Source organism: Heteronotia binoei, chromosome 15 (assembly GCF_032191835.1).
Source record: "Heteronotia binoei isolate CCM8104 ecotype False Entrance Well chromosome 15, APGP_CSIRO_Hbin_v1, whole genome shotgun sequence".
NCBI lineage: Eukaryota > Metazoa > Chordata > Lepidosauria > Squamata > Gekkonidae > Heteronotia > Heteronotia binoei.
Window position 1 is genome coordinate 9551548 of NC_083237.1, and position 15746 is coordinate 9567293.

The 15746-nt window shown below is 42.3% G+C and overlaps 1 protein-coding gene across 1 annotated transcript; it reads left to right on the forward strand.

Annotated features, from left to right (window-relative positions):
- The first annotated feature begins 1827 nt into the window (after positions 1-1827).
- LOC132584682 (vomeronasal type-2 receptor 26-like) lies at positions 1828-8777 on the forward strand. The gene is made up of 4 exons (XM_060256582.1): positions 1828-2118; positions 5115-5342; positions 6151-6277; positions 7870-8777. The coding sequence occupies exons 1-4, from the start codon at positions 1828-1830 to the stop codon at positions 8775-8777; spliced, it is 1554 nt and encodes a 517-aa protein (XP_060112565.1).
- The last annotated feature ends 6969 nt before the right edge of the window (positions 8778-15746 follow it).

Sequence of the window (15746 nt, forward strand, 5' to 3'; positions counted from 1 at the left end):
TATATATTAAAGACTTTATTGTATCCCCTGTCTTATGACTGGGCTCATTGTAGGTCCAGGCTTTGGTTCTGGTGCAATTTGGAAAGCTCAAACACATCCTTCTAGATGACAGAAATTCTCAATCAGGTTGGCTCAGGAGAAAATCCCATTTTATTGAACGGGGCTTATTCCCTAGATTCCATACCTCCCCCCCCCAAAAAAAAAAAATCAGTGTGAAGAACAGGAAAACAAAAAATGTTTAACAATGTTGCCACTCAAAGTTCAAACTCATCAAAAGGCAATTATCTCCTTCAGTAATTATCCACATCACTATGTTTTGTTCACCTGAGTCAAAGCTCTAGTGACTCTCCAGAAGGTGCCAAAAACATATAATAAACAAGACGGAAAGAGCTTATAGGAAACTGCCTTTGCTATGGAGAGATGGAAGGAAGGAAGGCTGAGAACTCTGTCACTTTGATCTCTCACGTTTTGCTGTAATAACTGAGGCATTACATTGTGTTGTGTACCACTTTGTCTACCATTCAAGGAATTCATTTGCACGCAGCAGAATAAGAGCTGGCATATTTTACATTAAGAAGACTTCTTTACATTAAGAAGAATCTGCATCTAGATCTTGCTTCCAGGATGGTGAGGCTGGGGATGTTGCCTCTCCTGTTATTTCTCATGGTGTGCAAAGTGGACACTCTGAAATGCCCTGGAAATGATCCCCTCCTTGTTCCACATCAGTGGTACCAGCCCGGGGATTACCACATCGGTGAGATTACTTCTCAAATCTGTTTCCATCTGCACATGTTTGATTTTCACAAACAGCCTTCTTGGGACTTGTCCTTTGCTCCAGAGTAAGGATTGTTTTGGTTTTTTTCCACCTGAACTATGTGTGCTTGGCCAGTTCACAGCCTCTACCAATTTTTGACAGGATGCTCAAAGAAAGAACATGTAATCTTGGTCTATCCTGATTTTCCTCCTATGCAATTGCTTGTGCAGAACGTGCAGTCCCAGTTTTGGAAGATGGAAGAGGGCAGAAAGATCTCTCTCTCTCTTTATACATATAAATTTGTTAAATGTTGATTAGGAAAACACCAACCAATGCAAACCATCCACGCAAATTAATACATATTTTAATAAAATGCTCTTTTTCTTAAGAGCAAAAGCAACAGTAGCAATTAGTCAGGAGGTATATATGCCCTGACCTGAAGAGTCCAAGCAAGCCTCCTTTCATGAGATCTCAGAAGCTAAGCAGGGTCAACCTTGAGTAGTATTTGGATAGGAGACCACTAAGGAACATCACGGTTGTGAGTGACATGGAGGCAGGCAATGACAAACCACCTCTGAACATCTTTCACTTTGAAAACCCTAGTTTTTTTTTGGGGGGGGGGGGTCACCATAAGTCAGCTGTGACTTGATGGTGCCTTCCACTTCCGTCGTATAGTTCTATATAACCAGCTGCTGCCGTAGCTGTTCTATGAATGCATACACCTTATGGCCCATACAGCTCTTATGACCCAAAATTTAAGTGATTGGGATGCTTTCCAGGATTCATGTCCTTATCTTTGAACTCTCAGCTAGCATTGGGCTGGGTCCAGAACTGTCTTCTCAATGTAATAAAACCAATCAATACTATGACACCAAAAAGGTAAATTGGCTTTCATGAGGAAACATTCATTTTGTTTCACCCATGTAAGAGTCAGTTTAGTGGGCAGGTGAGTGCACTGTGAATATATACCGGGAGGGGGTGAGAGAATGAAGCATTGTGTGTTATTTTTACCCCAAAAATTCCAAAGTCCTGCAGAATTTTCCTGTAAAAGGGTATGTATCTCTTTTTGAAGAATGGTGATCAAGTTCTACCAGCATGTTCTGGCCTTGGTGTTTGCTGTAAAAGAGATCAATGAAAATGTCCGCATTTTGTCCAATTCTACACTTGGTTTCCATATCTATGACACCTACCACAATGCAAAGATGACATACCAAAGCACAATGGACTTGATCTTCAAATCACATAAATCTCTCCCTAATTATAAATGTGATACCCAAAAAACCCTGATTGCTGTCATTGGGGGACTTGATGGAGATATCTCTTACCATATGACAGACATCTTAAGTACCTACAAAATTCCACAGGTGAGATCCATATATAGAAGGATGAATGATTTGACAAATTGTGGTTCTTTATTTCTAGGAGTTATTCTGTGATGGAGAATTATGGATTGTTACATAATGTTGAATGATCAAAAGCAAAAAGGTCAAACCCAGTTTCCACACATAAAAAAAGTAGGAAACAGATTCTGTTACAACAAACATTTTCAAGAAATTTCAATATATCCCTATACTGTGGGGGGAAATTATGTCACTATGACATGAAAAACATTAATCATAAATTTTAATTCTCTCCAAGTCTGCAATTCCCCTGACCCAGATGATGCAGGCTAGCTCATTCTCATCAGATTTTGGAAGCTAAGCAGGGTCAGCTCTGGTTACTATTTGGTTGGGAGACCATCAAGGAAGTGCAAGGTTGATACACAGAGACATGCAATGGCAAACCACCTCTGAACATTTCCTGACTCACCATACGTCAGTTGCAACTTGATAGCACTTTCCACTTGGAAGTCTGCAACTGCCTTTATTAAATAGTAATTACATAAACAGGATCTATATGACTGTATGTCCACAGAGATCCCCCCCCCCTTTACAATCAGAAATGCATATGCTTGACCTCAAGATGTTGGCACTGGCTTTACCGATTCATTAATTGAATTGAATAGGATTTTATTCAATCTTTGACTTACTTCCTTTCAGAACTACTTTTTTTTGTTTTCAAATTAACAATTTATTGCATCTTCACAACATAAACATAACAAAATAAAATAATACAGTCCAGTAGAAAAAATATGGCATTTTAACTAACATATGTCTATTTTATATTCTGGGAATTTTCAATATTTAGTTGTTTCAAACACTTCCTCTCAACGAAGAGTCTATAGTATATAATCTGGTAAATTTACAATAAACAGAGTGTATCAATCAAACGGGGAATATTATCATATTTTCATAAATATTCCATTATGGGGAACCAGATTGCCTCAAAATTGGGTGAAAAATTTTGAGAAACAGAAAATGATAAAGTGTCAGAGAGTTTGGCCATTTTCAGAACTACTTCTTAAGTCTACATCTATGCAGACACTGTATATTTCATCTTTAAACATTTTTCATACGTCTTCTTTTAGCTCACATATGGTTCATTTGCTTCTGAGGACAGGGACATCACAGAGTTCCCTCCTTTTTACCGCATGGTCAGAAATGAAGATCTTCAGAATATGGGGATTGTCTCATTGCTTCTTCATTTTGGCTGGACGTGGGTTGGGCTTTTTTTTGTGGATGATGACAGTGGAGAACATTTTGTGAAAAGCTTGGAACCATTGCTTTCCAAGAATGGAATCTGTTTTTCCTCTACAGGAAGAATCCCAAACCAAATCAAGTGGGATCATTATAGTGACATTGATCCTATAGTCTCAAAAACATGTAAACTTTTCACAGATACCAAAGCCAATACATTTATTCTTTATGGAGAAAGTATGACCTTGTTAACGCTGAATGCTTTGATTATTTTTGGAGTTGTTGGATGTTGGGAAACTGTCTCATTGACAAAAGTGTGGATTTTGACAGCCCAAATAGATTTTACACTATCTGGCCTACAAAGGGGCTTGAATTATGACTTCTTTCAAGGTGCTCTTTCCTTTACAATTGAATCTCACGAAGTTCTTAGCTTTCAGAAGTTTCTTCACACCATCAAACCTAACTGGACAGAGGCAGATGGTTTTCTCAAGGATTTCTGGGGCCAAGCATTTGACTGTTCATTTCCAGATTCCCAGAACATGGACACTGGGACATGTACTGGGGAGGAGAGCTTGGAGAGTCTTCCTGGGTTCTTTTTTGAAATGCGTATGACTGGCCACAGCTACAGTATTTATAATGCTGTCTATGCTTTGGCTCATGCTTTGCATGCCCTGTCCACTGCTAAATCCAATCATAGAGAAATTTGGGGATGTGAAACTGTGAAAGTACAACATCAGCCTTGGAAGGTAAGACCTTTTTTGCCATGAGTGTTCAGCATAATGGAGAGGAAACCTGCAGATGTACTGTGCATAACCAAGGAAAATTATTTTTTTCCTCAGAGGGTAACAATTTTGGCCTGCTCTGAAGCAGCTAGATTTGAGTCCAGTAGCACATTAGAGAGCAACATGATTTTGGGTTTTTTTGGGAGACAACCTTTCAAGGACAACCTCTGCCAGAGCTATGGCTGACCCAAGGCCATGCTAGCAGGTGCAAGTGGAGGAGTGGGGAATCAAACCCGGTTCTCCCAGATAAGAGTCCGCACACTTAACCACTACACCAAACTGGCTCTCCAACTTACATGCCCATTTGATTCTGACTGAGTGCACCAGCAGGTCACTTATGGATTCTATGAAATTTCTTGAGATGGAAGATAAAGTCACAGTCACATGGGGACAGACATTGGCACAGACTAATTAAATGTTCAGTTGGCTGGAGGAAACAGATCATCCCTATTGCAACAAACAGCAGTCACTCTTGATTTCATCCAAGAGGGCAGCCGTGTTGGTCTGAAGCGGTTGAACAAAGCAAGAGTCAAGTGCACCTTTAAGACCAACCAAGTTTTATTGATAACGTAAGCTTTCGTGTGCTTTCTAAGCACACTTCATCAGAGGAGGGGATCAGGTATTGTGGGCTGAAATACATGCAGTCTGTTGTTTAAGAGCGCAAACTGTGGTCACATGATAAAACATTGTGGCTTGGCCATTTCGTCTTGAGAGACATAAAAGGTAATAAAGTTCCCTGCCAATTGGTGTTTTTGCAAATCGCAGAAGGACATGTATTTCCTAGTTGTAGGCTACCTAATTTACTTATCATCATCAATCTATACTTTATAAACATCATTCTAGTCTGGCATTAGAAAACATAAAACTCTTGATTTCAAATATTTTTGTGGGAGATAGGCACCGTAGCATTATAATAGAGATGTAGAGATGCAGAACTCCCAACTAAGATAGCTCCTCAAGGACTCTCATGGTCTTTGTTTCTTTTCTTTTGTTTCTGACTAGCTACATGCATTTCTTCAAGACCTTTCATTTAACAACTCCGCCGGCGAAACAATGTCTTTCAATAAGAACAAGGAAATGGGAACTGGATTTGATATAACCAACCTGATCACATTCCCAAACAAGTCCTTTCAAAGAGTGAAAGTTGGAAGGGTGGATGCCGATACTTCTGCAGGCAAACAATTTGTCATTCATGAGGATATGATTGTTTGGCACAGAAATTTTAATCAGGTATGGAGAGCCCAGACTAGCCCGATCTCATCAAAAATCAGAAACTAAGCAGGGTCAACCCTGATTGGTATTTGGATGGGAGACCTTCAAAGAATGCCAGGGTCATGATGCAGAGGCAGGCAATGGCAAACCACCTCTGAAGGTCTCTTGCCTTGAAAACCCGATGGTATCACTATTAATCAGCTGCAACTTGACACTTTCTACCAGAGCTAGTTTGGTGTAGTGGTTAAGTGTATGGACTCTTATCTGGGAGAACCGGGTTTGATTCTCCACTCCTCCACTTGCACCTGCTAGCATGGCTAGCATGGCCTTGGGTCAACCATAGCTCTGGCAGAGGTTGTCCTTGAAAGGGCAGCTGCTGTGAGAGTCCTCTCCAGCCCCACCCACCTCACAGGGTGTCTGTTGTGGGGGAGGAAGGTAAAGGAGATTGTGAGCCGCTCTGAGACTCTTCGGAGTGGAGGGCGGGATATAAATCCAGTATCTTCTTCTTCTTCTACATAGATTCTCTGAGGTGGATCTATTTGCTGGGTAGCTTAGAGGTTGGAGTCTGGAAGTTTCCTGTCAGGTAGAACCAGGCTCTACAATAACGGCTAAAGTGTACTGAATCAAAAACAAAACACTGCACACTATTTGAAAACATTTTCCCCATACACCTGAAAGACTGAAGTGAGGGACTGGTTTGAATGGTCGTGTTCTTGTCACTGGCCCCCAAATATTTCTCATGCAATTAAGAGACTGCTCATGTTATGGACAATGAAAAGATGCATAGTTTGCCCAACTCTTAACATCTTCCTTTTTTCTTCCATAGGTGTTGCCCCTTTCACAATGCAACGACCAATGCAACCCTGGTTATTACAAGAAGGAGATGGAAGGGAAAACAATTTGTTGTTACACATGTGTTTCCTGTCCAGAAGGAGAGATTTCCAATCAGAAGGGTAGGTGATGTATTGCATCATGTTCCCAAGCTTTTTTATGGTAATTCAGATCATTTTTTCTCAGAGAGGACTTGAAAGTAACCAATTTCTAGTGAATTGGATAGGGCCATCCTGCCAAAGGTTATGAACGCATCTGCACAGCAGAAGAAATCTAACCCATAGCTCATCACTGCATTTAGTGTCCATATTCAGTTATGGACCATAAGTTCTGAGAAACCTTGATACACGTGCATGTATGAACTGATATCTACTTGATGAATTTCAGAAAGAACTCGGTTTGAGTGCTGATCTGTCAGGATCATATATTTGCCATTTCTTTAGTTTGTTACCATGACATGGGGAAAATTCCACTCTCTTCTAAAAAAAATAAGTCATTGCCATACATTACCAGGCTCCTGTGTCATGGCTAAAATGACTGGATGTAGCCCTGCTAGGAATGGCATGCAGACCGTCTCTGCCTATAAGCTATTTAATTCTTAATGTGGCCTCAGACAGACTGGAGTCATAGACAGACAAGCCAGATCTTTCTACAAGAAAAATCCAAGGGAAATGCACTAAAGCAGTTAAAACCTCCTAAAATGATACAAAAGGCACCTGTCCCTTTAAGAAACAGCTTACCTCAATGGCTGTTTCTACGCAACCACAACATTATTGCCAGCCTTCAAGCCCTAGTTTTAACAGAAGCCACCCCACAAAATCCATTGTGGTATAGTGATCAGAGTTTCAGGTTATGATCTGGGAAACCCAAGTTTGAAAGCCCCCTCTCACTGCTGTAGGAGGCCATTAAGTTACTTTGAGCCAGTCACATACTTTCAGCCTAATCTACTTTACAGGATTGTTGTGGTAACAAAATGGAGTAGAGGAGTATTATGTAAGCTGTTTTGGGTCCCACTGGGGAGAAAGATGGGATATAAATGAAATAAAAAATACATATAGCTGAAGATGGGCAGATAAATATAGTTTGGTTGGTGGTAGAAAGGAGAAAATGAAGCACGAAAGTTGTGGATATGTGGACTGCCAGGAGAAGGGAAAGAGGAGGGACTACAGGGGAAAATGAGGTACCCTCTGCAACCACATAATTGGGCTCAGCTCAGGCAGTATTCTGAAACTTCCCAGAGTTTTCCTGGGGTAAGGCTGACAGGAGAAGAGAAGTAGGGAAACCTGAAAACAAAGAAATGTAAAGATAGGTTGGCTGGTGGTAAGGAAAGAGAGACTGAAGCAGGAAAAGAGGAGAGACTTTAGGTGTTTTCAGGGCAGGGAAAGAGGAAATAGCAGGGGAAGGAAAAATGAGATGTCTCCTCGCAAGTTCTTGTGGATGCTCTGATTGTACATCTCTGTCTTGATGTTTTCAATTTCAGTATGTGCTAAAGCAGTGTTTTACTGAATGGTTGTATTTTCTAATACGGTGCCCTTGTTATACTTTTCCCCTCTTATATCAATCTTTATTGTGTTATTATACACCAATAAAGGCTGACTGATTAGAAGCAGTTGAAAGATACCATGGAAATATTTCCACATTGAAATGTCATACAAACCAGCCTAAAATCCTATATGAACTGAAAGAGGGACTTTTCTCCCCCTTTTTCCTTCAGACATGGTTCAGTGTATCAGATGCTCTGAAGATCAGTATCCAAGCAAGGACCGTGATCAGTGCATCAACAAAATTGTAACTTTCCTTTCTTTTGAAGAACCTTTAGGGGTCACGTCAGCTTTATTATCTGTGTCTTTGTCCCTGATTACAACTTCAGTGCTAGGGATATTTATTAAGCACAGTGATACCCCTATAGTCAAAGCCAACAACCGGGATATCACCTACACACTTCTAGTTTCTCTGCTTCTCTGCTTCCTTTGTTCCTTCTTGTTCCTTGAACAACCTAAGGAGGTGACTTGTTTCCTCCGTCAAGCTGCTTTTGGCATCATCTTCACAGTGGCTGTTTCTTGTGTCTTGGCCAAAACTATTACTGTTGTTGTAGCTTTCATGGCTACCAAACCGGGGTCCAGCATGAGGAAATGGGTGGGGAAAAGAACAACCAGTTCTGTTCTGCTAATGTGTTCCCTCATTCAAACAGGCATTTGTATGGTGTGGCTTGGAACCTTTCCTCCCTTCCCAGATTTTGACATGCAGTCAATGACTGCAGAGATTGTGGCAGAATGTAATCAAGGGTCAATCATCATGTTTTATATTGTCTTGGGGTACATGGGACTTCTGTCCCTCATCAGCTTGATTGCAGCTTTCTTTGCCAGGAAGTTGCCAGACAGTTTTAATGAAGCCAAGTTCATCACCTTCAGTATGGTGATCTTTTGCAGTGTTTGGCTGCCTTTTGTTCCAACCTACCTCAGTACCAAAGGGAAGTATGTGGTAGCCGTGGAGATCTTCTCCATCCTGGCCTCCAGTGCTGGGTTACTAGGCTGCATCTTTTTCCCCAAGTGCTATATTATTCTGCTGAAGCCAGAGTTCAACAAGAAGGAACACCTAATTAGTAGAAAGAATACAAAATAAATATTGCCCTGCAATTTGTATTTCTTATATGGTGGATGCTGAAATGAGTGAATGGGTCTATTGTAGCAAATAGATCAGGTTACCCTATAGGTCAACAAAGTCTATTTTAAATTTCTATATCTCTATGGAATGTAATAAATAGATGTCAAACACAACAAAAGTGAAAAATGTGGAAAATGTTGAATTAAACCTGAGTGAAAATGATGAATACAACCTATGAGCAATTATTCTTGAGTAACAATGTTTGAATTAAGTGGCACCTTTAAGACCGACAGCATTTTATTCAAGGTATAGTTGCCTTTCCCAGCAACTAAAGCACCACTCCACTGTCTCTCTTTCTATATGTCTTTCTGAGTACCTGTTTGTTATAGTGGTTATGTGCGCAGATTCTAAGGTAGGAGAACTGGGTTTGATTCTTCATGTGCAACTGCTAGGTGACCTTCAGTCAGTCACAAATTCTCTCAGAGCAGTTTTCTCAGAGCTCTTTTAGCCCCACCTACTTCACAGGGTATCAGTTGTGGGGAGAGGAAGGGAAGGAGCTTGTAAATCACTCAACCTCTGAGTTGAGTATAACTCCAATCCTCCTCCTTCTTCCTCTGCCTCCATGATATACCATACCAAACCTTTAATGGCATAATAGATTCAGATAAAAATACACAGAATATAAAAATGATATGAAGAAGCTGAAGAAGTGTGCATGCTCATGAAAGCTTATACCTTGAATAAAACTTTGTTGGTCTTAATGGTATCCTGGGTTACTGCATTGGACCAGCATAGCTGCCTATATGGATCTATCTTCAGTAACAAGTTTTTAAAGCTCTTTTTAGGGGAATTTAAGCAACTACTACCATGGTACCTGTTGTTTCTACTGATGGTCTTTTCTTACAAAAGGATTCTTCTTTGATCTGTTGGATTCTTATGTTGTATGTTTCTCATTGGCTGATTACAGACCAGCACTTTGGGTCGACTCAGAGATGCCTCTGAGATCTACCCCAAAAAACCTTCTGGAGGCCAAAATCTGCCATCTGTCTGGATCCTGTAATCACCCTGTCCTGGAAGACTATCCACCTGGCTCAAAAAGGGACCACTTTTGCAAAGATCTCAGAGGCATCTCTGAGGCTAGGGCGGCTTCGAGGTGACTCCCAGCCATCTGGAAAGTTGGAGACCACCTGAAAGGTGGTTGGGGAGCCACGAGCTGGATGCGTGAGCATTGCAGACACTCCCTGGCCGCCCAAGGCCCACCCCTTTCCTCGAGCGCCATTCGGAAGCTCCTGGGCACTCATTTTCTGGCCGACTGTATTCGGCCATCTGTTATCAGCCGTTGTTTGGCTAAGTTGGGGGATCTGGATTAACTGTGTCCATTTGGTTATTAATATGGTATTGATATGAACAGATAGGGATTTCCCCATACAAAGCTGGGAATCTTTGTTGAACTTGGTGACAAATGTTTCCGCTTTCCAATCAGGAAGTGCTGGGCCAGCAGCTGTGGTTCTCATGTCAGTTCCATTTAGCCTAAAAGAAACCTTGGGCCAGCCATGAACTTGATCCAATGGACATTAAATAGTAATTACATAAACAATGGACAATATGCCACTGATGGTGTGGAGGTGCCCCACAAACAGGAATCTACAGAGCAAAGTGAGCCAGATACTTGGGTCAAACTTGCAGTGTCCCATTTGTCAAGCATGCTATTTCTGAGTACTGGTTTATTGTTGTCTTTAGTCTTTAGGCCTCATCTTCTCCTCCCTCCCTTTTCTCCCTTCTCTCTTCCCAAAACATAATAAAACCCCTTTGCTTACAGGATGTTTAGGGTAACCTTGTATTAGCAATGTAAAGTGCCTCTCCCACACATTCACATTCTTATCAAGTAGCAGAAAATGTGTGAGAACCGGAGACGTTAGCATTCCTTAGTCATGAAAGAGATACCAGCTTGCAATTCACATCTGCATGTTATTCTTTTGAAGTTATCTGTAACCTATCTGTAGTCTATAAGATACTATTCAATACTGAATCAATCATTACTTCCAAGGAACCTGTCCTTGGAGCAAGTCATGGAGTTTCAATAAAGCAAGTCTTTGATTTAAACAAAAGCTTGATTATTTCGAAATATCTATGCTTGACACCATTGCCCAAAATGTCCATGCTGTGACACAGGAAATAAAATCACAAGGATCATGATATGACATGTAGCAACAACAACAAACAGAAAGTGGGTGGGAAAGTCTGCCTGGTGCATCTCAAAAGTTCACATTTGGTATGTGGGGTGGGGGGCGTACATGAAGAAGTAACACACATACAAACTCTCTCTTTTCTGTCTCTCTCTCTCTCCCTCACTCCCCTGTAGTGTTTTCTACACTTGATGATAATGATTACATTGGATTTATATACTCTGAATCTCAGAGTCTCAGAGTGGTCACAATCTCCTCTACTGTTCCCCTCCCCCACAACAGACACTCTGTGAGGTAGGTGGGGCTGAGAGAGCTTTTTATACCAGCTGCCCTTTCAAGGACAACCTCTGCCAGAGCTGTGGCTAACTCAAGGCCATTCCAGCACATGCAAGTGGAGGAGTGGGGAATCAAACCCGGTTCTCCCAGATAAGAGTCCACACACTTAACCACTACACCAAACTGGCTCCTTCACTTGAGGGACACCTGTGTTTCTCAGAACTTATAAGAACAAAACTTTATTTAAAATGGTAGCTATATTGAACAATTGTGTGGGAGAGAGCTGAGAGAAAATAGAGAATCTACTCCAGTGCACTGGAAGAGAAAGACTCTGCAGTAACCCAGCATAGGCTGGAAGTAAGAGGAAGTATGACAGCTGTTGGCTGTTAGAATGATTCTTTCCTTGGGGAAGAGTCCTGCCTTCTGCTCTCTTATTTGTTAGCTTGTGGTTGCCTGATGCCTCTTCCCACCACCTTCTCTCCAAAGTCAATGCAGGAAAGGGTTTTCATCCGTGGTCTGCTAGAATCTCTCTCACCGTGTCTCTTGCACAATAATATAAGGCTGAGTCCCCTACCTTCAAGCTGCTCGTCCGTAGGTAGAAAGTGAAGCTGAATCTTGAGGCTGTGAATCTTCCTTGAATTGTAGGGGAATAACCTTCATTGCCAGAACTGTGGTAGTGAACAAGCCATTCCAATCCTTTGCCAGGCTTCTGTCAGATCCAGTCCACCCAGTTGCTGCTATCAAACCCAGAGGTGGCACAGGTCAGTCGATGAGATTCTCCAGTTTTTTTCAGGACGGGTTCTGGGTCAAAAGTATCTGTGAGGAGGCACCTGACTGAGGGAAAAAACCAGAAATTGGGGTGGGGAGCAACTGTGATCATATATAATCCAAATTGAGTGGCAGAAGGAATGAAAATGCTTTTTAACATACATGAGCACGCAGCCAGTGCAAGGAATATTGGTAATAAGGTTGGCATAGAAGCAGGATGGATGCGTCTCAAGAGACCTCTGTGTGCTGAAGCAGGACAGGGTGAGATGATGGGAGGCTGATGGTTTAAATAAGAAGCAGAAGTCCTCTTAGCTTTGCATAATGGAGTTTCCGTGGGAATAGATTGTATTAAGATGTATGTAAGTGCCTTCTTCAAGTCACATCAGAGCAAGAGGTTTTTAAAGCAAGTGAGAATCAGAGGTGGCTTGTCATTGCCTTCTCCATCATCTGTCTTGGTGGTCTCCCTTCCATGTATTGATGCTGCTTAGCTTCTGGGATCTGACATGATGGGGCTACACCATGCAACTTCCCCTCCTTATTGCATTTCTAGGGGATATCATACTAAGTACTAGTTATCATAATCCTGGAAAGGGAGACGCTCCATTGCTCTGTGATGTGTAGCTTTTCATTATTGGCTCAAAGCATCAAGGCCAATCTGCTCTGCATGTTCTTTTCTGTTGTACACCTTGTCACTTCTCCAGTCATGCTGTCTATTGGGGTGTGCTGACTTCATCCATGGTAATACTGATGGCTTGAGTATGGCCTTCCATTCCATATCAAACGCTTGGGAATCTTTAGCTTGGAGAAACATCGACTGAGGGGTGACATGATAGAGGTTTGCTAGATTAAGCATGGGATAGAGAAGGTAGAGAAAGAAGTGCTTTTCTCCCTTTCTCACAATACAAGAACTCATGGGCGCTCAATGAAATTGCTGAGCAGTCGGGTTAGAACTGATAAAATAAAGTACTTCTTCACCCAAAGGGTGATTAACACATGGAATTCACTTCCATAGGAGGTGGTGGCAACTACAAGCATAGCAATCTTCAAGAGGAGATTGGATAAACGTATGGAGCAGAGGTCCATCAGTGGCTATTAGCCACAGCGTATTGTTGGAACTCTCTGTCTGGGGCAGTGATGCTCTGTTTTCTTGGTGCTGGGGGGGCAGGGAGTACAGTGGGTGGGCTTCTAGTAGTCCTGACCCCACTGGTGAACCTTCTGATGGCACTTGGGTTTTTTTGGCCACTGTGTGACAAAGAGTGCTGGACTGGATGGGTCATTGGCCCGATCCAACATGGCTTCTCTCATGTTCTTATGCTCCAACATTGACTATAATTTGACAGCATCTCACAGGTACCCATCAGGGAGCCCTAGGTCATCCAGGCTTCATGGCTATGTTTTTGGAGATGAAATTTCACCCACATTTGTAGCCTTTGTATTCCAGGACCTGTTGCTGTGTCATTATTCTTTTGCCATCAGATGGAAAGTCCCAAAAATGTACATTGTTTTTTTACAACAGGACCTCAAACAGCAAATGCAAAAATGGGAAGCCTATCTCTAACCTGTGAAGGTTGGTAGGATACCAAAAGGCAAACTTGTGTGAGTATGATATAGCAACAGAGGGTGGGAAAAAGGAAAGTGTTGGATAGAAGGTAGCACTTGACCTTCATTCCAGTTTCGTGTCAAGGATCTACATGCAGGTAGCTGCTTGGAAGGGAATGAGCTGGTCTGCAGGAAGTGGTTGTGTCAACTCCTCACTCCCCTCTGCCATCTTAGGACTCTGGGATATAGCAAGCTGATCCAAGATCCTGGTGGAAAAGCAGGGAATTGAAAACTGGTTGGGGGAGAGTCCTGGTTGAACAGCAGGGAATAGAAAGTTGCGAGCAGAGAGTACATATTTATGCTCACAAAGGAAGGAGATCTCAATGTGTAGCAGTTCCATAAGAGAAGAACAGAACGTTTCTCTCTTCACCTCTGTCTCTCCAAGATTTAGATGTAGTTGAGGACAAGCAGGGCTTTTTTTGTAGGGGGGAGGGGGAACGGCAGGAACTCACTTGCATATTAGGCCACACCCCTTAGGCCACCATTTTTTTTTCACACAGGGCTATTTGTAGAAAAAGCCCAGCAGGAACACCTTTGCATATTAGGACATACCCCTTGACACCAAGCCAACCAGAACTGTGTTCCTGTGTGTTCCTGCTCAAAAAAGTTCTGGGGACAAGAATTCTGTGAATTGTCACTATCAGTCCATGAACTGTGGAGAAAACACTAATAATTTCTTATGCATGAAATCTTGGAAATGAGAGACGCTCCCATTTAACCAAATAGACTTCAACTGAATTGAGTCCGACACTTAGGATATTAGCAGGTCTTTTTTGTAGCAGGAACTCCTTTGCTTATTTGGCCACCCCCGTCCCCCAATGTAGCCAATTCTCCTGGAGCTTACAGTAGGCCTTGTACTAAGAGCCCTGTCAGCTCTTGGAGGATTGGCTACATCAGGGCTGTGTGGCCTAATATGCAAAGGAGTTCCTGCTACAAAAACAGCCCTGGATACTAGAGTGTGCTTATGCTGCAAACACACTTCAAAGAATTTTGGGAATTACATTTTGTGAGGACATTAAGAATTTTTTATATACCATTCCCTTTACCTAGGGAATTGTGGTTATTTGGGGGGGGGGGGATTGTTTGTTTATTGAAGGGCAGTTTGGAATCTCTGTTAAAGCAGTCCTAATCAGGAAATTGTAATCTGGCCTCTTTAGGAGTTTGCACAGGTCTACTTCCAAGGAAGTGTCCTTCAGAATGTCCTGTAATGAAACAATCATTTTAATGTAATGAAACATCATTCTAAGCCCTCGGAAGTGAAGACTCTGTCTGCAGCAACCCAGCACAGGCCGGAAGGTGGCTAAAAATGACAAGCTGTCAACTGCAACATGATTCTGTTCTTGGAGAGGGGTCCAGCATGCTGCTTTTTAGGCTGTTAGCTCCTGGCTGCCTGGTGCCCACTTCTGGTGCCTTCTTTCTAAACTAAGTGCAGTAAATGAAGGGCTTTTGTCTGAGCTCTGCTGGGATCCCTCTCACTGTGTCACTTGCACAATAAAATATAGCTTTGTCCTCCTCTTTCAAGTTGTTTATTTGCACGTAGAAATTGGAGCTGGACTTGGAGGCTGTGAATCTCCCTTGGATTGCAGGGGAATAAAATTAAAAGTGCTCTCGTTGTATCTTTAAAAACCTTAAAAGTGCTCTCGTTGTATCTCTCCTGTGCAATCCAGGGAACTGGGCAAATGAAGCTTTGGCTCTTTCCTTCTTTCTCCAGGGGACCGGGATGGGGTGGGGTGGGGGGAGCTTTAGCCAATGGAAAAAAAATTGAGGCTTTGCTATGTAGCTCCTGTGCTATTGAGCAAGCCTGGCAAGGTAAGCTGTGGTGCAGAAGGAAGCAAGAGAGAGGGAGAAGGAAGTAGATGACAGCCAGTTTCCCGGGGCCCTGATAGCTCTCCAGGGGCGTGATTTGGCCCCCTGGCCATATCTTTGACATCACTCTTTTACACTTTTATACGAAACAGAAATACAAAAGTAGGCAGCCTGTCTTTGACTTTGGAAGGGTGGTGGAACACAGAAGGCAAAGTCGTTTGAGTATGAACTGAGAAGGAGGGTGTGTTCCGGCCTTTTAACATCTCCCCCAATTTCCACTAGCTAGATTTCTGAGTGAACACCTGGAAGAACAGACACTTTGACTATCAGTGTGATTTCTTTCCTCAGGGGT